The sequence below is a fragment of the Microtus ochrogaster genome, chromosome 6, assembly GCF_000317375.1.
Source record: "Microtus ochrogaster isolate Prairie Vole_2 chromosome 6, MicOch1.0, whole genome shotgun sequence".
NCBI lineage: Eukaryota > Metazoa > Chordata > Mammalia > Rodentia > Cricetidae > Microtus > Microtus ochrogaster.
In genome coordinates, this window is record NC_022013.1 from 21,103,106 (window position 1) to 21,128,803 (window position 25,698).

Genomic DNA, 25,698 nt, shown 5'->3' on the forward strand with positions numbered 1-25,698 from the left:
GACGGCCATCATCAGGAAGGAGAGGGACAGTAACACAAACACGTGCACACTCAACTTATTCTCACTTTTCCACCAGTCCAGGGCCTCCCGCCTCAATTAGTGTGTTTAAAATAGTTCCACCCCCACCTCCACCCCGACATGTACACCAACATGTTTACTTAGTCCATGCTGAGATTCTCCTCGCAGGCGATTCTAGCTGACAATTAAAACTGACCATAACAGCTAGCTTTTGAAACTAACAAAAAACTAAGGCTATTTCAAGTTAAGCACAAACTAAGCAGTTAGTACCACCAAGCTACTACTGCAGACGACAGGCAAAGGAACACTATACAGAGGAGGAGGACATTTTCAATGACAAGAGCACAGAAAATAATAAACACCATGAGAGAATAGCTGAACACATGGGAGCTAGGACGGAGTTCATCATGTCCAACAGAGTAAACAAACCCCTAAAACAAATAGAGGGGAAAATAAAGAGCAAACACTAACTCAACAATCCAGAAGAAACAACAATCATTGCAGGAAATGGTAACAGTCTCCCAATAACATTCCATGTAAATGTTCTCCAATCATCAACAAAAAGATGGACCCCGGCTGACTGATTGCAAAAATGAGATGCGACTTTCTGTGGTGTCCAAGAAACATTCACTGGTTTTATCCCATGCTTTTTCAGTCCCAGTCCAGCTGGCCTTGGTGAGCTCCCAATAGATCAGCCCCACTGTCTCAGTGGGTGGGTGCACCCCTCGTGGTCCTGACTTCCTTGCTCATGTTCTCCCTCCTTCTGCTCTTCATTTGGACCTTGCGAGCTCAGTCCTAGACCTGGATGGAGGGGGGAGGACCTTGGACTTCCCACAGGGCAGGGAACCCTGACTGCTCTTCGGACTGGAGAGGGAAGGAGAAAGGAGTAACAGAAAGGAGTAGCCGGAGAGGGAGAGGAGTGGGGGGAAGAGAGAGGAGTGGGGGGAGGAGGAGGGAAATGGGAGGTGGGGAGGAGGCAGAAACTTTTTCAATTAAATAAATAAATAGAAAGAAAGAAAGAAAGAAAGAAAGAAAGAAAGAAAGAAAGAAAAAAAGAAACATTCACTGACTGAGAATCGAAGACTGAAAAAAGATCTATCAAGCAAATGGAAGCAAAAACTGAGGGAGAATGGCTATTCTTCTATCTGATAAAGTAGACTTCAAAGCAAAATTGTATTAGAAATGAAGAAACTCACTACATTTTAGTTAAGGGGACAATGAAACAAAAAGATACAACAGTGTTTCCTATGTATCCCATTCTTGACACTATGTAGCCCAAGTTAGCCTTGAACTTGTATTTTCTCTGCACTGACATCTTGATAAAACTTCTTTTTAGTAATCTCCACACTATTAATATAAATAAACTCTGGGACTGGAGAGGTGACTCAGTGGTTAAGATCACTAACTGCTCTTCCAAAGGACCCAGATTCAATTCCCAGCACCCACATGGCAGCTCACACTGTCTGTAACTCCAGTTCCAGGAGATCCGACACCCTCACACAGGCAGACATGTAGGCAACACACCAATGCATATAAAATAAAAATAAATAAAATTTAAAAAATAAAGAAACTCTCCCCCACCAAACATAGTTCTCTAAGTTCTTACTCTGATCACATGATGGTATTCGGGGATTCCACGTGCCATCTGATTTGCAAATAGCTGAAAGAATACTATCATCTTGGCATTTGTATGACACTTTGTCATTAAAGAAATAAGTACAGCCATTCTCAGGAGACAACTTCATATGCTGAATGATTTTAACATTCTTTGGGTCTGGTACTGGACAACATACCTCTGGAAACAAAAATGGAAAATAAGGGTCAATGAAATCATCATGAAGAAGTCCTTATAGTTAATGACTCTTCTGCTGTGCTTTTTACTTGATAACCTATGGTGCCTGAAAGAGGCACTGTTGCCTGCACCCACACCTCCATTACAGGGTAATTTCATTTAAACTCTTTGTGTGTGTGTGTGTGTGTGTGTGTGTGTGTGTGTGTGTGTATGTTTTTAGGAAGATATTATATAATAATGGATTTTAAGTTACTTTTTACGAAAGTCTTTAGTGTTATCTCTCCCCATATTTTCTCTTCTGCTCTGCCCTCCCACCTGCCATCCCCTTTAACCTTTCCTATTTCACTACGCCCATTTCAACTGAATTTTTTTTCTCCCTTCCACTGAAACACTGTGTCATGGACCCTTACTATTTTACTAACTTCTATGGGAACTATAGTACAATTTAAACACATGTCTAAAGATACAAAGCCAGCATCCACATATGAAAGAGAACATGCAGTGTTTGTCTTTCTAGGTCTAGGTTACCTCACTCAGAAGGATTTCAATGTCTATCAATTTACCTGAAAATTTCATTTTTCCTAACAGCTGAAAAACATTTCATTGTGTAAAGGTATCACATATACATTATCCATCCATCCATTGATGGACATTCAGGTTATTTCCATTTCCTGATGATTGTTAACAGAGCGGCAATGAGCAACAGACGAGCAAGTATCTCTATAGCAGGATTGGAGCCCATTGGGTATACACCCAAGAGCAGTATAGCTGGATCATATGGTAGAACCGTTTCTAGCGTATTGAGTCATTTCCGCATGAGAATCAATGAGTAAGTATCTACTTTCCTTGTGTTCACAGTAGCTCTTGTTGTAAGTCATTATTCCTAATCTTAACCACTCTGACCATGGTAAATGAAATCTCAAAGTAGTTTAATCTGCCTTAAGATTCCCTAAGGATTTGGAACATTCTAAAAAGTGTTCTTCAGACATTAGCATTTCCTCCTTTGAAACTCTGCTTAGTTCAATGCTGAAACTTTCAATTGTGTTGTTTGTTTTCTCTGAGTACTGTTCATTTTTGTCAACTTGACACACACCTAGGCATACCTGGAAAGAGGGAACCTGTTGTGGAATACATTTTTACTCTGTAAAGATGTATTGCATTTGCTTATGCGGCAGAATATGACCTTTAACTACGTAAAGGTGTGTTACATTTGTTTCTGCTGCCTTTGTTAATGATGTATAGATGTGTTACATTTGTTTGTGCCACATCTGTTTAATTATGTAAAGATGTGTTGCATTTGTTTCACCTTGCCTGCCTAAGGCACCTGATTGGTTTAATAAAAAGCTGAACAGCCAATAGCTAGGTAGGAGGGATAAGTGACCTGGCAGGCAGAGAGAATAAGTAGGAGAAAAGAGGAGAATCAGAGGAAAAGAAGGAGCAAATGAAGGAAAAAGAGAGGCACATGCCTAGGGCCAGAAGCCAGGCAGCCACGGGACAAACAGACATTAGAAGCAGTGAAGGTAAGATATGCTGCTGTGGACCAATCCTTCTGTGCACCGTGAAGCTGCAGTGAAGGGAAGCTATGCTGCTGTGGACCAATCCTTCTGTGCACCGTGAAGCTGCAGTGAAGGAAAGCTATGCCGTTGTGGATTAATCCTCCTGTGCACTGTGAAGCTGCATTGCTCTCACTGTTAATAAAAGCTGATTGGCCAATAGCTAGGCAGGACTTTCAGGGCAGAGAGAATGCTGAGAAGAAGGGCAGAATCTGAGGAGGTGCAGGCTAGAAGCAAAAAAAGCAACATGAGCAGTTCATAGATGAGGTAAATGAGCCTCAGGACAGCTCATAGATTAATAGAAATGGGTTGATTTAAGTTGTAAGAGCTGGCTGGAGCCAAGCTTAAGCAATCGGCCAAGTATTTATAATTAACATTAGTCCTCTTTGTGGTTATTGGGGACTAGGCTGATGGAAGAAAAAAGTCAGTCTATAATATACAGAAGAAAAGAATGGTTTAAAAAAAACCCGAGGCAAAACATAGATGAAAAGAAACAGGTTAAATTCTAAGAGCCAGCAAGAAAGGAGCCTAAGCTAAGGCCAAGCATTCATAACTAATAAGTCTCTGTGTCATGATTTGGAAGCTGACTGGTGGCCCAAAGAAAGCCTGGTACTTTTGGTGTTCCAACATGGGGCACAAATTTACATATAGGGAAATTCCCATGAACCCAAGTAGGGGACAGGACCAGCCACCAGAGCTGCTGGTGGAGGGCCGAGCCATCACTTAGCAGTTTAAAGTTTGGCTCACACATCAGAGAACACTGCAAGCACACCTTGGTTTCATAAGGTCTCATTTGTTACTTGTTGGTTTTGTTGCCTATTCCATTGGAGTACTGTTCAGAAAGTCCTTTTCTGTGCATATAATTTGAGACATATTCACTATTATACCCTTTAACAGAGTCAAGGTATCAGGTATTGTTGAGATCATTGATCTGTTTGGAAATAAGAAATAATAATCTAGTCTTATTCTTCTACATGTAGTTATCCAGTTTGTCCAACCCCGTTTGTTGAAGATGCTCTCTTTTTGCCAATGTGTACTTTTGGTCTCTTTGTTAAAAAACAGAAGGTGTTAGGAGTCTGATCTTATATTTGAGTTTCTAGTTCTACTCTATTGGTCAATGTGTCTGTTCTGATGCCAGTACCACAACGTGTTTGCTACTTACAGCTCTATGGTATAACTTGAAATAAGGGGTGGTGATATCTCCAGTGGTATTTTTATTGGTCAGGATTTTTCCAGACTATCCTGGGGCTTCTGTATTTCAATGTGAGTTTTAAGATTATGTTTTTGATTTCTATGAAGAATTCCATTGGAATTTTGATAGGGATTATATTGAATCACAGGTTGATTTTGATAAAATGAGAAATTTAATAATATTAATTATACTAATCTATGAACAAATTATGTATTTCCATTTTTGGGTGTCTTCTTGAACTTCTTTCCTGTTTTAAAGATTTTATTGTATTAGTCTTTCAATTCTTTCCTCAGATTTAGTCCAAGATAATTTTTGAGACTATCTTGAATGGGATTGTTTTTCTGGTTTCTTTCTCAGTGTTTATCACTGGGAGAAAGTCTACTGATTTTATGTGTTATTTGTGTAGCCTACAACTTTTCTGAATACATTTATCAGCTATAAGTGTTTTCACTGTAATCCTTAGAGTCTTTTATGTATAGGAATCATATCATCTGTAAATAAAGACACTTCTTCCTTTCCTCTCTGCTTTCCTTTCCTCTCTTTGCTTTTATGTTCATAATTAACCTATAATTTTACCTTTAATTGGGTTTTATCTGGTTTTGTTATCAGAATAACACAGAGTTAGTAAAAAAAATAAAAGAGTTACTTCATTTTCTATTTTACAGAATAATTTGAAGACTGTTGTTACTACTTATTCTTTGAAGGTCTTATAGAAAGAATTCTGTGCTGAATATATCTGGCCTTCAGTTCTTTTTTGTTTGTTTGTTTAGTTGGAAGGTTTTTAACAACTGATTCTATTTTCTTGGTTTTTATGGGTCTTTTAAAACTATTTGCTTCATCTTGATTCAAGTCTGGTTGGTGACATGCATCTAGAAATTTACCCATTTCCTTTAGACTTTGCTATTGAGTGGAATATGGGTTTTTTTAATTTGCTTTTATGATCCTTTGAATTTCCTAAGTGTCTGTTATACTTCCCTTTTCACCTATGATTTTGTTAATTTGAGTCCTCTCTCTCTTTGTTGATTTGGATATGGTTGTGTCAATCTTGTCTCCTCAAAGAACCAACTCCTAAGTTCATTGAGTCTTTGTATTGTTGGGGTTTTTTTTGCTGTATTTTATTAATTTTGACCATGATTTTATCCTTTCCATTCTACTATTTTGTGTTGGGGGGGGGGGCCCGCTGGAGAGGTGACTCAGCTGCTAAAAGCTAGACTCACAACCAAAATATAAAATGGCCCGCAGAAATATTTACAGTCTTAGCCTTTGAAACTTTATGATCACTTTTGATACTAACTAGCTTCTACTTTGGTTAAAACAGATCATTCAAGTTTTATTCTAAGCGATAAAACTACACTCACATATGGTATAAGACCCAATCACTTAGACATTTAATACGTACACATATCCAGAAAACCAGAACTCACCCTTGCATCCTTTGAATGGGCTCCAGGTGAGATCCTTCTGACAAACCAGAGTCATCCTCTCTCTTGTAGCAGGTTCATAGCCAGGATGACAGCGGTATTGTAACGTTGCCCCAACCGGATATACATCTTCCTTTTTGGGCGGGAGATTTTGTAGCCAGCTAGCATGTGGAATGTCTGGTATATTAGTGCAACCATCTGCATGTAAAACAGGAACAAGAGAGAAGGACATTGCTAATAAGGCTGCCGTAGCACTTCGAGAGCATGTCTCATCAAAGGGTACCAAGAGGAACTAGTCTTCCATAGCTCACATTGGCCATACCAGAAAATGTATAAGAACATTTGCCAAGCTTGGCCCAGCTCCTGGCAGTTTCTTACCAAAGGCACCACCAAATGCCCTCTGTGTGCTGTGCCAACTGCACTCAACAGTAATTCTTTCCATTGTACTGCAGCTGTTTCACTTCTAAATTGAAGTGTTAGGCTTGTTAAAAGAACATGATGGGAAATTTTTCAGAGACAACCAAAATTATGTGTGTTTTCCTGACTAGTGAACATGAACAAATCATGTCCTTCATCTGGGAACAAGAGCAAACAAAACACTAATGTTTTTGAGCCTAGGCTTTGAGACCTTGCCTGGTACTGTTAGTTCAAACAAAACACATGTGTCTACAGAGCTAATGTTCATTACATTGTATCTCCAAATATTCACCATGAGACATAGGGTAAAACCCTTCAGAAAATACAGATGGACAGTTTTTAAATATTCTTAGAGTTGTGAGATTTCCACACTATCCAATTTCAGGATATCTTTTTCATCTTTTGAAGAAACGCCGTATTTTTAACATTACTCCTACATTGAGCTTTTTAAATAAATAGAATCACACAATATGTTTTCTTTGCATTTTGTAGCTGGCTTCCTTTACTAGACACCATACTCTAAAATTAATTCATGCTCAGAATTTCTCAGTACTTCCTTTTTATTCTGAATGCTATTCCATTGTATAACTATCCTAATTTATCACTATATGGATGGATATGTGGGTTATTGGTGGTTAAGAACAATGCTGTTTTGAACATTCATGCAAAATCTTCTGTCTGGATACCTGTTTTTATTTCTCTCTGAGAGATACCCAGGAAAGTGACTGTGAATCAAACAGTAACCACATGTTCAACCTTCAGAGGAACTGTTGGAACCATTTTCTAAAGTGTCTGGAATAATTTAGATTCCCACCAGTAGGGTATAGAACTCTAATTTTTCCATAAATCTTGGTAAATATGTCAGGCCTTTTATAATAACCATTCTGATATTATTTATTCTTGCTAAAAGATCATCTCTACAAGAAATAAGAAGGGAACTTGTTCTGCCTGGAAGCATAGAGGAAAACATGAGCACATGAATTATCATTGTATAAATAACTAAGAAATAAGGAGATGATACAATCATCTATCCTTTTTTAGTAATGGGGATGGGTTTGCAAGACTTCCAAAAATCCCCAGTCCATAGAACCTCAAGTCTGTGGTATAAAATAAATGTTTCCACACAACCTACATATCTCCTCCTCCTACATACTTAAGTTACCTCTTTTTTGCTCATGTGTCTAAGGTAATGTCAATATTGGTAAATACCTGCTTCACTAGAGTGTTGAGGAGCTATCAACAAGGAAAGATTCTGTACATGTTTAGTAAGATACATTTTTTTCAAATATTTTAAATCCACATTTAATTGAATTTCCAGATGTGGAAACTGGATACAAAGAATCAATTGATGCCCATTTCTTCTATACAACTGATTTTAAGGAGCATGCTATAAAAATGAAAATAATTGAATTATTAAGCATATCTAGAAATGCATTGCATTTAATAATAATAACACAGGTTTTAGCTGCAGACAAATATGTATTTGACAATAAAACCAGCAGATATTGGCTGGAATCTACAGGAAGAAATGAAGAGTCTATGATAGAGTGTATAACCTAGCACTATAAGGGCTTGACTACCATGTGTAAAGACGTGGGTTTGGTCCCCAGCACAAGAACAATAAGGAGGTAGCTAGAGAGAAAAAGGACGCTATAATTATATAGTTATACTCTGTTTTTCTCTTCGCTATCATAAGTACATGAAACATAAATTTTTATAAAGTAGTAATTTTATTTGCTGTGGTGTTTCAAAAATATGGGTGTGGATGTTTTGCTGGGTTGTTGGTTCATGTTTTTCTTCACTTTAACTGTATCTTCTTACTCACTGCCATGCAGCTTCCATCATCTCTAGTGAAAACCCAGATGTTAATTTTGTCGATGTGCTGTTTTTTTCTTGCTACTTCCTCTTGAAAACCTTTTCATTTATTTTTACCTTTCAAATTTTTCACTATGTTATCTCCAGGTCTTGAACTTTTACAATGTAACCTTCACAAGTTACAAGTGAGCTTCTTGAATGTATAGATTAAATATTTATGTCAAATTTGGAAAATATTTGATCGCTTTTTCTCTGAATAATTTTCTCTTCCTTTAACTCTCTTCTCTTTTTCATATTCTTATTAAAATCCCTCTTGTAGTCTGCTCCTCTTTTCTCCCTTTTTCCTTCTATGCTACAAATCGCATAATCTCTGTTGCTTCTGTCTCTCAAGGCATTGACTCTCTTCATCTTATTCTTGTTTATTATTGTGCTCCTCTTGCAAATTCTCCAATTACTTACTATGTTTTTCAATTCTCAAACTTGCATTTCATTCTTAGAATAATTTATCTTTATTGGTGCTTCTGTATGGTGAGACATAACACTTTCCTTTAATTCTTTAAAGAATGTTTCCCTTAGATTTTTAAACCTGTTTATTGATGTGGAATTCCTCTCTTTATACTGTGAACCATAGGTTAATGAATAAAGCTGCTTTGGCTGACCAGCAGGGCAGTACAGAGTAAGGCAGGAATTCCAAGCAGATAGAGAAAGAAAGAAGACAAGAGTCAGGAAGACACCATGTAGCCACCAAAGGAGAAAGATGCCTGAGGGAGCCTAGTGGAACCTTGCCAATAGGTCACAACCTCGTGGTGATGCACAGATTAATAGATATGGGTTAATTTAAAATATAAAAGCTAGATAGAAATACTTTTAAGCTATTGGCTAAACAGTACTGTTAATTAATACAGTTTCTGTGTGATTATTTAGGGTCTGGGTGGTCGGGAAATGAATGAGCGATCTCAGCCTACAATTAATTTATAACTATTTTGAAAATCTTTTCTGCTTAGTCTTATATTTTGGCCAATCCAAGGCAGTTTTCATTGCCACCTTTTGCCTTCCTTGTGAGTTACTCTTTGTGATTTCTTCATATCTGACCATTATTTTTTGAAAATTGTACATATAAGGTAATAGTGATTTGAATATTATTTTCCCTTTATCACTTTTGAGATTTGTTGTTATTTTTCTTGTTTCCTTATTTGATTGTGTCTTGATTGGAGTACTTTAGTTGAATCTATTTCACTCAAATATGTGACATCTAATGGCATACCTCAGAAGACACAGCCTTGTCTTCCTCACTACCTGGAACGACTAATTTTTCTCTTTGACTCTCTCTTGTTGCACTTTTGGCTGCTATACCTCTGTAGAGGTATGCACAATGGCTCGCCTTCAATATTATCTGATTGCCCTAGTGTTGTTTTTTTAAAACAAAACCCTGGGGGCACATATTACTTTATAGTGAGGCCCAGTTAAAGTCAGGGGGCTCTTGGGATGTAAGCTGTTCAAAGTCTCTGAAGCTTGGTTCTAAATCTACTCTAGAATATTCTTTTCTATTTGATTGTCCTGTGTTTGTTAACTAGCCCTAGTACTGTGCTACAGAAAGGAATTTTCACACAAGTGGACAGTATATACAGTGAGCAGATCTCTTCCCAACCCCCACTTGCCTTGTCTCATCCTACTCCTTCTGCTCGTCCCCTTTGTCCCTGCTTCACTTCTCCCTTTACAGCGCCTACTCATACAAGATTTTATGCATTGGTACATAATATAAAAACCAGAAAGGAAAGGAAACATATGATGTTTGTCTTTCTGAGACTGGCTTAATTCCTGTAATGTAGCCTTCTTGTGCTATAAACAAGAACTGGAAAGAATAAGTCAGTTCCATCACCAGAACCCTTTTCGCATTATAGGGGCTGTGAGATAGAAAAAGGGGGGTGTCAGTCAGGAGTTCTGCATCCAGCTGTACCCAACACCATGAACACATAGTCTACAGCCCAGAGTCAAGAGCATGACATCCATCAATATTCGCTCATTTTCAAGTCTATAAAATGAGGAAACTGGACAGTTTGCTGGCCACTCTACTAGAACATTTCTCTTCCAAGACAGAGCTGTTCAGAAACAGGAGGATACAACTGAGCAGCTCCCTCCCCTGGCTTCTCCATCCTATGCCATGGGAGGTGGATGGAGGAACAGACCTGATGCCTGGTTGCTCACATCTGCATAATATAAGCTTTTCACAGCACGGAACTTTAGAAAACGCACACTATCCAATAGCAGAAAGCATATCTTTCACCCAACAGCATATGGGAGCTTCCATTTATGACTTCACAGGAGCAGTTCTCATTGAGATGGTGTTACTGCTAGCTCAATACTGTGGCCTCCCGATATTTCTATCCAGTATCCTTGGATTTGCTGAAAAGAAAATCTTGTTAATTTGTTGTAACTCCCTTGAGTACTCTCCAAGACACACTGAATGGTTTCTTTACTAATTTTGGTTACTTTAATAAATGCTTCTCTAGGATAGAGATCTGCCCCACTACTTGTACCAATGTCACAGAACTCCCCAAGATAAAGACTCATAATGCCTCGTGAGTGTGAAACCCAGAAGGTAAGACATCAGAGGCTTCCTCCCCTTAGCAGTTGTGTGACCTTGAGAAGTCACTCTCTGAAAATGTTTCCTCATCCGCCAAATTAGGGTAATGATACTGTTCACAATTGACTGATTGCTTTAACTCTCCTTTGGAACCAAGACTAGTTCCAAGTTAACATTAGAATTTTTATCACTATTAAAAAAGATCCACAAGTTAATTGTTTTAGAGTGTCTAGTCCATATATTACTTCTGTACAAATTAAAAGAGGACATTTTATTACCTGTCTTTCAAACACCATTTTGTTAGACAAGTATCTATTAACTACCAAAAATTAATGATATAAGTACACTAATCTTCTATGTCTACAACACCAGTGCTTCTCCTTAGGACTGGATTGTGAATAACCATGTATGACAGAAGACCTTGCAAGGAGTACTAAAGTCGTCCTTCTTTCCAACAAGAAAACAAGGTTAAAAATTATTCATCCAAATTTAAAATTTTGTGACTCAGAATCTAGACATGAAAGTCTGTCCACACAAATATACCTGAATATCCTTATGTGCCAAACAATAAAATTCCTTCATGGTCCATACTTACTGAGCTCACAAACAGGGGGAGAAGGATGCCAGTTGCCATCAGCTTCACAAGAGATTGTATTTTTGCCTCTGAGGATGGTCCCTTTCAGGCAGGCAAATCTAACAGAGTCTTTGTATTTATAGGTAGCTCTAAATCCAGAATCAATTACTGCATGTAAAACATATGGCTGAGGACAGTTGATCCCTGAAGAATTATGAGCAAAGACAAGTAGATTTTAAAAGTTAAAAGGCATAGGGACAACAGCTCAGTGGGTAGAGTGAACACAACAACCTGAATTCTAATCCGCAGAACCCACATACAAATTTAGCATGGTAGCATGGTAGCATATATCTGTAATTTCAGCAGTCCTATGATGAGACAGGAGACTTCCCTAATGTTGTAAGGGCAGTTATCTCGGTGCATGCAGCATAGATGCAAAGCCAGACATGGTAATGCACACCTTTAATCTCAGTCCTTGGGAGGCATGCATGGAGTGACTATTTCAGGGTGGAAGGGGGGTACCTCCAGATCAAAGGTCAGTACCAACCTCCAAGTTTGTTCTCTCTGTCCTCCACATACGTACAATGGCACTCCTGTACCTGCCTACGTGTGCGTGCATGAACACACACACACACACACACACACACGTCACAGGTAATTTGAGATCTGGGGATATGGATTAGTGGAAGGATGCCTGCCGAGTATGCATGAGGCCCTGGGTACCACAAAAAATGTAACTTGGAGAATAAATATAAATAGTAATAGGAATTTTATTGAAGACAGCTAGAGGATACCTCTGGAAAGGCCCGTGAAGACGTCAGAATAAGAAAAAATAGACTTTATTTGGAAATAGAGAAAGAGCTTTAGAAATCCACAAAGTAATTGAAAAGGATGCCAGAAAAGAGGCAGGGGGAGACCCTTGACATAGAGAAGCCACCCTAACACAGCCTCAGCTACTCAGTTCTCTGTGGAGTAGGGGAGCAGAAGGCAGCCAAAAGTTAAGTCAGACAGAAAGTCAGGAACTCTGACTCCCTAGACAAGCCTCAAGTCCAGCTGTGGATTTTGATGAGACAGGAAGACAGGGCCAGCCATGAGGAAAAGTCCCTTTTGTCCCAGGACTTTCAAGGCAGCCCAGGACAGGCACCATCTTGAAAGGTACAACTGAGCTACTCTGTGGACGTGAAGGAAAACAAACCAGCCCCAGGCTAGGGAGTCTTCATGTAGCCTGCTCCAGTCCCAAGGGAGGAAAGGCCCAGAGCAGCAGTTGTGGGTAAGAGGAGGATGGGTGAACAACTCTTCCACCCCAGTTAACACAATGAAGGTATCCCCTATATGCATGCCTGAGAGGCTACCTTCCAGGGACTCTCTACTCTGTCAAGTTAATGTGTAACATTAATCATCACAGCCCAAGATGAAACAAATCTAAGACTCCTTGGGACAGGAGAAACAAGTACAATAATCCTAAAAGCATACAGAATCTACCCAATTCAGTGAAAGTACAGCAGAAAATTTCCCAAACCTAAAGGAAAGATTTCAAATACAAGAGGCATTTAGAACCCAAAATAGACATGAGAAGGACTCTCTCCTGTACATGGCATAGTCGAGATGTTAAAAACAGCAAAGAGTAACAGTCAGTGTCTCAAGGGGTAAAGACTTATTGGCCAGGCCTGACTACTTGAGTTCAATCCCAAAGGCCCACATGATGACCAATTTCCCTGATCGAAACAGACTTAAAACCCCCTCAGTAAAATTTTAAAAGCCAAATCCAAAAACATATTAAAGCATTCATATGCCATAACCAAGCTGGCATCATTCTAAAGATCCAATGTTGTTTCAGTGTAAGTAAATCATAAGGTAATATATTCAGCATATTAAGTAGACTTAGTACAGAAATCACATGATCATCTCAACTGATACAGATAACACCTTCAACAAAGCTCATCATCTCTGCATAATAGAATTCCTGAAGAAAGCAGGAATAGAAAGAGCACACCTCAACATTACAAAGGCGATAAACAATAAATTATATGTGTGTGGAGGGGGGGGGTGTCTGCAAACACCACAGCCAGCAGAGTGTAAATCCACAGGAGGCAAGAGATTCGGTTCAACAGGAATCAGGGTGTTACAGCTCAATAGAAAGGCATCCTGGCAGTCGGGGGTCAAGGAACACCTACAGCTCAGAAGGAAAAGGTATCCTGGCAACCAAGAGCCAAGGAATACCACAAAGTCACACCATGCAACAATCTCACACGAGAGATACATTTGGGAGGGAAAGAATTAGGATGAAGGCTGCCTCTGCTTGGGTGAGATCTGAACAAGATTAGATAGGCTTAGATAGGGTTTCTTGGGAAGGGGGTGGAGCTTTACAGGGTGGAGCTTTCCGGAGTGGAGGTGGCAAGATCTCATGTCCAGACACTGGGCTTTTTACTCTACAGACTGGGGGCAGGGCCCAACAGTTAGAGCAGTTATTTTGTGGGTGGAACCTGTCAGCTGGAGGTCCATTCTTGTGTCTTGAGGAACTTACACCAAGTAGCTGCTGTTGGCTCCAGACAGTTTATTTTAGGCATATTTAAGCAAGCATCTTTGGACAAAAGTTTCCTTGTTGTAAGTAATTCAATCCCACATGCACAACAAAGCTTAAGACATGACTATATCGAAATTCTTGTAAAGAACAAGTGGTATCTTCCATAAAGATGGATTCTATAGATTAACTGAGCCAGCCGGCTCAAGGTAAACAATGCTCATGATCTAGGTGGAGATAGTACTGGAGATTGACTGAGATAAACAAGCTAAAGATAAGAGTCTGGGGGAATCCTGGCCACACAGAGAGTGCAGAGATCACCAGGCTATCAACCACATCCATTCCCAGATTTCTGGGTGGAAAACAGGTTATACAAATGGTAATAGTAAAAGATGAAGTCAAAGCATTCCTGTTTGCAGATGGCATGTCCTATAATAATACAAAAACAAACTTTACAAACTTCCGCAGAAAACTTTTAGATCTGATAAATACTTCCAGTTCGAGAACAGGATATAAGAACACATACATATTTCTGGTTCTAAATAAAAGGCGGCAATAAAGTCACTCCCAGTCAAGGGATGAATTTATTTTTCTTTCTTCTACAAAGAGATCACAAAAGCACATTTCCATGTGGAAATGCCATGAGACCAAAGAACCTGGACTGCTGAGCTCTATTCTAAGTTGTTGGCATGTCCAGGATGCTCTCCAGGGAAGGTTGTCTACGTGTAGCCAACGTCTTAGAAAAGACTATAGATGAATAAGAAATTCTTAATTTCCCAAACCAATGTGATTTGTTGGTATTTGCCACTCTAACGCCTTGAGTATCTCTTAGTCAACTTATAGATACATATACGCACTCATTCATTTATCTTTAAATTGTTACTTCCCACAATGAATGCACCTTCTTTTTTTTTCTTTTAAGCAAAACATAAGTGAAGAGTGGGGAGCAGAATTCGCCCCTGGGACTTACTTTCACAGGTGGGAGGGCTTGGGCTCCAAACGCCCACTGTTTTGTTCACCACAGTGCAGGTGATGGAGGCACTGCCAATGAGTGAGAAGTTGGGGTAACACCTGTAGGTGATGGAGGAGCCGTACGTGTAGAAGTCTTCATCTCCACCACTGTGCCTCCCATGGCTGATGTCTGGAGGGGGCCTACACTTGACACCTAAGAAATTAGTAGAAGAGAAAGAAATGGTGGGGGGGCATGTTAACCATGATAAAATTCCTGCAAATGTATGTGGAGGGCACACGTGTCAGGCAGGACGCACAGAATCATTCCCTAGGAATGTTTATAACCAAGGCAAAAAGTGTCTTTACTTACTTACACAATCTGGGAGAGGATCGCTCCAGGCAACTCCTTTACTTTGGATCTCACAATAACTAGTGGATGAGCCAATTAAGATATACCTAGATAAAAGAAGGTCAACGATTTTAATGGAATCCCCACTTTAAATAAAGGAGTATAACGGTGATTAAACAGATATTAAAATGAAGAAATGATGTTTTCTCAGTTAAGGAGTCATAGCAGAGGGTTTGGGGGAGAGAGGGACGAAGTGGAACAATGTATAATGATACAAACTTGAAGATGCCATAATGTGCCCACCTCCTTGTATGTTACAGATTAGTGTAAAAGCCAAAAAATATGGTGACACATAGGAACAAAAATGTCATGATGGAACCCATTGCTCAGTATGCTAACTTTAAAAATTCATTCAATTTTTTAAAAAAATCATCTTACATTGTAGCAGAAGACAGTATTTCAAAATACATTTCAAGTGAAAGTTACAAATGATTTACATAGTTAAATTAATGTACACATTAAAATTGTACATTACTCAGCAGTGAAAACTGGACCAGCTGCTCCTATAAAAAACAAGGAAGCAATGGCTCAGGGATTTAGAGCCCTTTCACACGCCCACCTAAGTTCACAGAAATCCACCTGTCTCTGCCTCCTAAGTGTCAGGGTTAAAGATCTGCACCGTTAAATCCAGCAGGATTCAGGGATTTTTTCACATTCATTATTCTTGAAAATTTCACATGTATACAATGAAATATGATCATAACATCGCTATTCACCCTTCCAACTTCCCTATATAGAAAGCTTAAACATGAACTAAACTGTTATCCGGAAGGGACATTTATGAGCATGTGCTAATTTCTTGACTTGAATTAGAATGTGGGGACACTGCAAACATACAAAAGAAACTGTCAAATGTAAATTCTTAACACCGGAAGGAATAAGGTACATGGAGTGGAAGTGATAACACTTTAAAATTTGAAAGTAGTTATTTTCTAAAGTTAACTTGGAATTCTTTATAAATTACCTCACACTCACCCTTCTAAGCAGCTGAATTCTATCCGTGATCCAAGAGAGAAATCTGACTTAATTTCCACTTGTCCATTTGGTAAGTCTCCTGGATTCCTGCATGATTTTTCTAGAGAAAAATTAACATGATGGTAAATGATCCCACCATTAGAAGCTAACAGACTCATGTCGACCCTACATTCAGGAAGGCCTGCATGTTTAGAGTTGCATTTATCTCTAAATCAGACTCCTGAATTTTTGTTCTGGAGGGAAAATTCACACAAAGTTTGATCTCTTTTTATCACTGTGGTATATTTTAGCAGGAATCATTTTCTTGAGTATAAAAAGAAACAAAAAAGAGAAGGCAGACATAGTGTGTCATTGCTGTTGGGGACAGTACAGACTGCATTCCCTGCTCTCAGTGAATTAGCTGCTCTTCCAAATCCAAGAAATATTTTCTTTTCTGCATTATTTTACTTCATTTTTAAATTAGTATAAAAATAGTGGGTTTCATTATGACACTTTCATATAGGTATAGCATTGTATTTTAAGCATATTCACCACCACTTTGGTCACCTTTCTTTCCCATATACATACACACACACACACACACACACACACACACACACACACATATATATATATACACATATTTAAATAATACACATATTTATATAAATAAATATACACATATTTAAAAAAAACTTCCAGATTCTGCATATAAAAGCAAATGTTCCCCATGTGTTTGAGGTAAGATTGCTACTTTCTGGCCACTTAAACCCAGGATATTTTATCATTATTATTATCATTACTATTTTTATTATTGTTGCTGTTATTGCTGCTTGGGAGTTGGTTACAGCATGCTTGTGGAGGTCAGAGGACAATTCTAAAGAATCTGGTCTCTCCTTCTACCTTTCCACAAGTTACAGGGATCACCTCGGGTCACTGTTACCTGATAAACCATCCTACTAGGCCCAATTTTTCGTTTCGTTTCGTTTCGTTTCGTTTCGTTTCGTTTCCTTTCCTTTCCTTTCCTTTCCTTTCCTTTCCGTGTTTTGTCTTTGAGATATGATCTGTCACTCTGTAGCCCTGGTGGCCTAGAAATTGCTATGCAGACCAGACTGCCTAACTCACAGAGTTCCTTACTTGCCTGTTTCCAAGTGCTGGGATTGAAGGTTTTCACTACCTCACACAAGGCCTTAGTCCCAATATTTATTTAAAGAAGTGTCTAGAGCATTACTGATAATTAGTTAGGGTTACTGTTGCTGTAGTGAAACACCATGACCAAAGCAACGTGGGAGGAAAGGTTTTGTTCAGCTTACGCTTCCACATCACAGTTCACCATCAAAGGATGTCAGGGCGGGGACTCAAACAGGGCAGGAACGTGGAGGCAGGAGAGAATGCAGAGGCCATGGAGGAGTGCTGCTTACTGTCTTGCTCCTCATGGCTTAGTCAGTCTGTTTTCTTACAGAACCCAGGATAAGCAGCCCAGGCATGGCACCACCCACAAGGGACTGGGTCCTCCCCCATCAATCACTAGTTAATGAGTTGCCCTACAGACTTGTCTACAGCCTGATCTTACGGCGACATGTTCTCTGCTGAGGCTCCCTCCTCTTTGATGATTCTGGCTTGTGTCGAGTTGACATAAATCTACCCAGCATAGTAAAGCGTTCTTCGTTTCTCCAGCTTATTTCTTGTCGTCTCCTCGGTTTTCTTCTGATTTTCAGAAGATTCATACTTGTGTACATTTCGAAATACTAGCTGATGAATTTGCTAGTTCCTTAGTGACTTAAGATTCAGTAATTTTAACGCGAGCCAATGTTCCAAAACTGGTAAGCGCATAGGTGAGAAAAATAAATGCCGGTACTTACTGACACAGGAGATAGTAACCATCCATGTTCCCTTAGCTTCACAGTAAATAGTCTGGCCTGAAGTTGCTCTAATGTAGCCAGGGCGGCAACTGTATTTCAGGAATTCATAGCTTTCGAACTCTGTTTTGTTTGTCTCACTTACTAGCAAGGCACCGGGTATATCGGGTGGTGGACCACATTTACCTAGACGCCAAGAGGACAGCAACAGCAAACGTTACACCCTGAGACAGAGCATCTTAGTGCTCTAGTTGTAGAGGGAGAACCATTCTCTTCTCCTCTAAACAACAACAACAAAATCGTAAATGTACTATCCCCCTGTATCACAAACCCACGAGCGATGTGCAGATATGCCTGTTGACAAGTGATAATAACGATGATGACAGAGGACATACATTTTTTCTCTTCTCTACTATATAAAATAACTTTTCTAAAAAGGAGACAGTCACAAATTTCTTCATCATTTCTGCTCAGAGAGCATCAATAAAAAACCAAATTTCCTGTAGATTTGCCTTAACAGAACTTTACTGTTTCATTTGAACTGATATGATAAGCCAGGCATGGTGATCTGTAAGAAAGGTTATGAATTTAAGTCCAGCCTTGGCTACCTAGAAGAGAAAGCATAGAAGTCTTCAGATATAAAAGTCTTAATCTTACTTTCCCCATTGAAAATGAACAGTGATAGAGAACTAAGCTGTCCCCTGAGAGCCCCAGGAGAAGTATGCTCCTCCCTTCTCCATTCCAGACCAATCTCCAGGTCATGGAATGTGTTTAGTCGCTGCTAGACAATATAGGTTGATGTCAAATTCCAGCTGGGAAACAGGTTGCTTTGGAAACTTAGGCAAGAAATTCTAGGTGAAATACCTAGAAACCGCCCCGACCCCAGCTGACCAAATAAATCCTTTGTTGTTGAAATTGGATCTCCACTAGCTAAACCATCTCATTTTTAAAGTCTTGTGAGTAGCTCTTGGTTGCCCATCTGGACTTTTGTCTACTACTCACCAAAAACAGTCACCCAGAGAGCAGCAATGATGGTCATTTGGAACAGAGTCGGGTCAGAAGCTCTCCAGAGCCTAGAGAAGAGCCAAGCCACAGCATCTCTGTTTCTCTGAAGCCTCCCCTGTGGAGCTCTTGTGGGGCATGTAGCCTGCGGCTGCTTTGCCCTCATTTGTTCTGTCAAAAAAAAAAAACCCTGAATTTAATAAGCAGCCGTTTAATCTACATGGCACAGAGCATTGGAATGAATGCTGTGATATCCACCTCGTCACGGAAGAAACAGTCTGGATGTGAAGAGGAGACATGAGCACAGATGTGACAAGGAGAAAGAACGAGGACTCACCTCTACACAGGCCACTCGTGGGAAGAAAAATTCATTCCAAGTGAAATAGGAAGTCAGTTTGTAGAGGAGGGGATACATGAGCCCAGGTCAGCTGGGGGCAGGAAAGGGTTTCAATTTGGCAAATTAGGAGACCCCCTCCTCTCTCCTGGTCCCTTACTAGATACCTGACCCTGTGGTTCAGATTGTAGACACACATTGAAGACTGAAGAGCTAGCATGTTCTTCAGAGGAAATACACAATTTTGTCTTTTGGGGTCTAGCTCACCTAGCTCAGGATCATTCATTTTTCTAGCTTTATCTGTTTACCTCTGAGTTTCATGATATTATCTTCCTTAAGAGCTGAATGATATTCCATTGTGTAAACAGATCAGAATTTTATTACCCATCCATCAGTTGATGGACATCTAGGCTATTTGCAATTTCTGGTTATTATGAATAGAGCAGCAGCAATGAACATGAATGAATAAGTATCTCTGCATATAGAGTCCACTGGGTGTGTACCCAAAAGTGATATAGCTGGATCTTGGGGTGGATTGATTTTCAGTGTTTTGAGGGCCCTCCACACTGACTTTCCATAATGGTTGTATCAGTTTGCATGACCACCAACACCGAGTAACTTTTCCCCTTTCCTGGAAACCTCACTAGTAGGTGGTATTATCTGCTTTATTGTTCTTGGCCATTCTGACCGGAGTAAGACGAAATCTCAAAGTTGTTTTAATTTTCATTTCCTAGTGACTAAAAATGTTGGCTGTTTCTTAAGTGTTTGACTATTTGTGTGCAATCTTTTCAGAACTTTCTACCTAGTTTTCCGCTTAGTTATGTACCCCGTTTTTAACTGGATTGTTTTCTTGATGTTCAGGGCCTTTTAAAATTCTTTATATAGTCTAGCTACTAGCCCTCCACCAGATGTGTAGCTGGTAAAGAGTCCTGAAAGAGGGTGTTTTCTTCTTCATTCTGTAGCAGTTGCTTTGCCCAAATAGTGTCCTCTGTTGTGTAGAAGCATTCTAGATTCATGAGGTCCCATTTATTAATTGTTGGTCTAAGTGCCTGTGCAATCAGCATCTTGTTCAGAATGTCCCTTCCTGTGCCAATAAGTCCAAACCTATACAACATGGTCTTATGGATAGACAAAAGAAAACCTAGAATAGGAGGATTAAATGGGGAGGGAATGAGAGAGCAGGGTAAAGGAGAGAAGATAGGGAGGGACAACTAATATTAAAGGCCATTTGGAAACATGCTACTGTAAAAGCATCCTAAGAGAACATACATATATTACAATATATGTAATATATATTACATATATTGTATATTGTAATAACATATATAATATATATCAGCATATTTCTATATATTTATATACATATATATATGAAAGGAATTTAAATAGAGTCACCATATAATGGGGGAGACAATATCCCAAGTAGACATCTAATGCCTCCAAATATCACAGGTTATTTCTAAGGCTATTGATTGCTTTCCATCTGATGATAAGGTCCCATTTCTGAAGACAGCAATACTTATGTCATCAAACATAGAAAAACAGAGCTGATGTCTAACTAGAGGCTCCACTCTTACTAACTAGCATTCGTGGTACTAGAAGGTACCCTGAACACTATAAGAGAAGAAAAGTGATCACCAATATCACCCAGATACAAACTCTGAGACCCACAACCGAGATCTGCCTGCAAGTTACACTGGTGCAATAGTGCCACAAAGGTTATGGGAGTAAACAACCACTCTTTTTGAAATTAGATTTAAGGCTCACTCCATGAGATGGAACCCAAACATGACACTGCTAAAGTGGCCAAGAACCTGAGATTAGATCGGTCATGAACCTAAAAAAAAAAGCTTATTACCAGTATTCTGCTAAATGAACATAACAATAAAATTCCTAGCCGGGCGGTGGTGGCGCACGCCTTTAATCCCAGCACTCAGGAGGCAGAGGCAGGCGGATCTCTGTGAGTTCGAGACCAGCCTGGTCTACAAGAGCTAGTTCCAGGACAGGCTCCAAAACCACAGAGAAACCCTGTCTCGAAAAACCAAAATAAATAAATAAATAAATAAATAAATAAATAAATAAATAAATAAATAAAATTCCTAATGATATTGCAATACTCATCGATTAATACCTCACTCAATCCTCATCAGAGAAGTGCTTTCTTGCAGTAGGCTGGAATTAACACAGACACCCAAAACTGGACGATGTGTCTAGAGTATGATACTTCAGAGCATTCATTTCTAAATGAGTTTTCTTCATCACGCCCCTCCCCTCAAGACTCAGGAATCTATGAGGAAGAGGAGGTAGGAAGATTGTAAGAGACAGAGGTGGTGGATGACTCTAAGGCAATAGTGTCTTCTATACACAACTCTAAACTTTCCACCTTAAAAAACCCATAATACGCATAATTCCATGTATAAATACACAAACATAGTTTGATTTTTTTGGTTTAGTTTGGTTTGGTCTGTTTTTGGTTTGTTAGATTTTTTTTTTGAGACAGAGTTTCTCTGTTTATTTCTGGCTGTCCTGGACTCACTCTGTAGACTGGGCTAACATCGAACTCAGAGATCTACCTGCCTCTGCCTCCTGAGTGCTAGGATTAAAGGCATACACCATCACCACCTAACAAAGGGTTAAGATTTTTTAGTGGTTTTTGTTTTTGTTTATTTGCTTTTCTGTTTGCTTGGGGTTTTTTTGTGATATTGAGGATTGAAACCAAGGCCTTCTGCATGCTAGACAAACACTTTACCACTATGCCAAAACTTAACTTATACAAATATAGTTTTAAAGACTTTTTCTTATTTGAGCTAGCTGGTGGTGCTTACTCAAAGACCCAAAGAGCACCTAACAAAAACCAACAGACATGAGAAGCCCTCTTTTGAGTTTTTGGCCAGGGCTTTCCAAAAGACTCCCAAACCATAAAACCTATTACTGTTGCTCTTGGTTACCCCTAGAGGTGTAAGGTAAGCCCCTATTCATCAAAACACCATGAGCTTCAGAAAAAAGCTCTAGAGATCCCTGAACTAGAACTGATTTGAATTCCCCTTCCCTGGGGAATAGCTTTCGTAGTACTAGAAGGGACCATGCATGCTTTCAAAAGAAGGAAGCAAACCAACAGTCCTACTTAGCTATGATGCCTATGAACCACATCCATGACCAACATGGCACACCAACCCTAACGATGTAAAAGTAGCACACATACCATGGCAGTAAACAAAAGCTCTCTAATTGGACTTAAGACCCATTCAACAAGAGAAAAACCCTGTCTGGTACTGTAAACCCAGCTAACTAATTTCTCAGTGCTAGTTAAGTCACAGTTATACAGGAATCTATAACCACTAATTTACCAAATTAGCATAACATCTAACAATAATCTATAAACATTTGTCATTATACCCACAGATAAGTATAGTCTTCATCCCTCATCAAGAAAACTTAACTTTGCAACAGATGGAGACCACCACAGAAAACTATGACCAATCAAAATGTAGAGTTATGGAGTCCAGTTCCAATGCATACATCTACAAAACACTCCTGTCCCTAAGGGGAAAATGGCAGAAGAGGGGACAGAAAGACTGTAAGAGCCAAGGGATCAAGGAGTTTACTATGAGATTGTAATTAGTAATATCAGCTCACCAACAAGACCTCCCAATCATGAGCTGAACAAGGAGGATCCCAATGAATATACAAAACTAGGTGGGGGAAAGCTCATGGCGCCTTAATTCTACACAAAGAGCTATAGGTGATTTAGGAAAGCTGAGAGCGAGACGGTTGGTCTTCTCCAGGGAAGAACCACAGTTAGTCATTCATTACCAAATGTTCCACCCTGAAAACAGACATACAAGTAACATTATATGGACTGAGCAGGTTATATTTAGGAATATATGCATCAATCAGAATTAATGAAGAAAGAGGACATGAATTTGAAAGAGAACAAGAAAGGACGTCTGGGAAGATTTGTGGGGAGGAAATGGAATAGGAATATGTAACTAAATTATAAATAAATAAAGAATAGAACACAGAGGGCCCAATGACCAGCTTTACCCCCAACCCCTCAAGCCCCCACCCAAGTGATCATCAGTAGTTCACTGACCTGCAGTAGCAGCTGAAATGACTCTGGGAGGTTGCCTCGATCCTTACCGTACTAGTTTCTCCCAAGATGACAGTAGATCATAATATCCTAAAGCTGGCCAGTAATTACTCCACCTAAAAGTGCCCGGATTCTCCCCACGCAGGTGGTCCTTGGATTCCACCCACACAGCTGGCCCGTCAAAGGGAGTTAAATAAAGATGGACAGGGAGAAACTCTCCTCTGGCCCGGTGAATGATTAACAAACTGGAGCAGTGGTATTTGCCTAATCTCCTTCCTCACCAGCCCTCATTTCTTGATCATGTGTTGCAATTATTTATTTTCTTCTCTGCCAACCATTTCCCCTAAGTTAGAAGGGTGACTGGAATTTGATGTCAGAGTTTTCCTTTTCTTTTCCTAAGCATACGAGTGATGCAACTCAAAATCCAGCCAGTCTAGAAACCCTGAGGAGTTCAGACTCACTCTCAGAAGGACCCCTTCCCAGGACAGCAGGCCAGAGCCATTCAGGGACCCCGGGTCTGGGAGCATTGCTCTCCCCTCATCCCCAGGAATCACAGGAGGTACAACAAATACAGAATATACTTTTATTGGATTCCTGTTGTGTGAGAACATACCTGGAACATACTCAGAGCTCAACAACTGTTAGCAGCCCACCAGCAGGCATCAAGTAGCCTCCAGAAGCTGGTCTGACACCGATTACCACTCAGAAGGACGCAGTGGAGGGGCTAGTAGTGTTAGATACCGCATAAATCTACAAATAAAGTCGAGCCCTGACATGGCCCGTTTAATCTGCTAATCCCAAAGTTTCAGATTCTGGTGTCCAAAGGACTGCTATTGAAAAGCAGTTCCGGACCAGTGAGATGGCTCTGTGGGTACATAGGCATGTTGCCAAGTCTAATCATGATCTGAGCGTCATCCCCAGGCTGAGCCAACTCTTACAAATAGTCCTCTGACTACCACACATGTGCCACGCCATGAATGCTCCCCATATAAATAAATAAGGGTAAAACAAATTAGTTCTTACCAGATGTACAAGCTTGTAATTGTAGCATTTAGGAGGCTGAGACAGGAGGATTATAAACTCAAGATCAATTAGGGCTACACAGAAGATCCCATCTAGGAAATCAAGGGCTAGGGATGTTGTTCAGTGATGGAGCTTTTGTCTAACATGTACAAGGCCCTTGGGTTTGATCAGCATAGCAAAAACAAAACAAAATCTCTTTGTGGCATCATAATTTACTTCCTGTAATAAACACTATAAACACTAATGGTGCCACAAACTGAGTTCATCAGGGAAGTTTGATAGGGATGTGAGATTTAGGGTGGACCTTGAATGGTAAGCAGAAAGGATATTAGAAGTAAAGAAAGCACCCCACTTCACAAAGGTAAGAGACTGATTTAATTTGATAAGAATCTGAATAAAGGACAATTCTACAAAGTTAAGTTGAATTGGAGGGAATGACATCTTTAAAATTCAGTCTTCAAAGTATCATTTTCCAATGCATTCAAGTTCTTTTCTCTGCTCTCTCTGTCCATGATGGGCACAGAGTTTTCTCTCCAAGGGGTCTATCTTGTCTCACTTTCCACGTCGTTTTGCCTTCTCTTTTACTAAAACTCATTCTTTATTAGTTTTATCCATGTCATTTCTTTTCTCTTTTATCAATCCTGATTTAAAAGGCTCTTCTTCTCTTCATGTTCACCGTCTCTTGCTCTGAAGTGTTCCTGCAATCTCGCCAAAACTTCAAATTTCTTTCCATTCTTGAATATGATGCTGCACTTCTAAAGAATGCAGCCTTTACCTGCAAGTTCAAACGCCTTCAACTGATTTCCTAGCATTTCTCTGAAGTCTTTAGAATTGTCAAACATTTCCTTTCTGAACCATCCTTCCTCTTTAGCTCCTGTGATCGAGCTGTCCACTTGGCAGAATTTAGAGTCAACTCGAGATGGGCTTTGGGGCATGTCTCGGGGGTGATCATCTTGATAATGCTAATCAAGAAAAGCCGTGGGCACCGCAGGTGACACCATTCCCTCCCTAGTCAGGGGGTCCTGGGTGGAATAAGATGTGCACAGAGCAATGACAGCGCCCACATGCATTGTCCTCTTCTGGCTGAGAACATGATATGATCAGCTACTTCAAGCTCAGGATGCTTTAGTTCCCTGTCATGGTGGACTGCAACTGTGAGCTCAAAAATAAAAAACAAAAACCAAAAAGT

At 39.7% G+C, this 25,698-nt stretch overlaps 1 protein-coding gene across 2 annotated transcripts in view; it reads right to left on the reverse strand.

The window, feature by feature from the left end:
• The window catches only part of LOC101984722 (C4b-binding protein alpha chain), a 35,906-nt gene extending 12,241 nt beyond the window's left edge, over positions 1-23,665 (reverse strand). Inside the window, exons 1-9 of one of the 2 annotated variants that reach the window (XM_013346696.1) lie at positions 23,537-23,665; positions 19,063-19,233; positions 18,064-18,246; positions 16,223-16,322; positions 15,209-15,294; positions 14,858-15,052; positions 11,388-11,570; positions 5,980-6,174; positions 1,625-1,813 (exon numbers count right to left, since the gene is read on the reverse strand). In XM_013346696.1, coding sequence (XP_013202150.1) covers positions 1,625-1,813; positions 5,980-6,174; positions 11,388-11,570; positions 14,858-15,052; positions 15,209-15,294; positions 16,223-16,322; positions 18,064-18,246; positions 19,063-19,228 — 1,297 coding nt within the window. In that variant the 5' untranslated portion in view covers positions 19,229-19,233; positions 23,537-23,665. Of the gene's footprint in view, positions 1-1,624; positions 1,814-5,979; positions 6,175-11,387; positions 11,571-14,857; positions 15,053-15,208; positions 15,295-16,222; positions 16,323-18,063; positions 18,247-19,062; positions 19,234-23,489 lie in introns of both variants that reach the window. The other variant, XM_005348307.1, reaches the window with a different exon arrangement.
• Between the last annotated feature and the right edge of the window lie 2,033 nt (positions 23,666-25,698).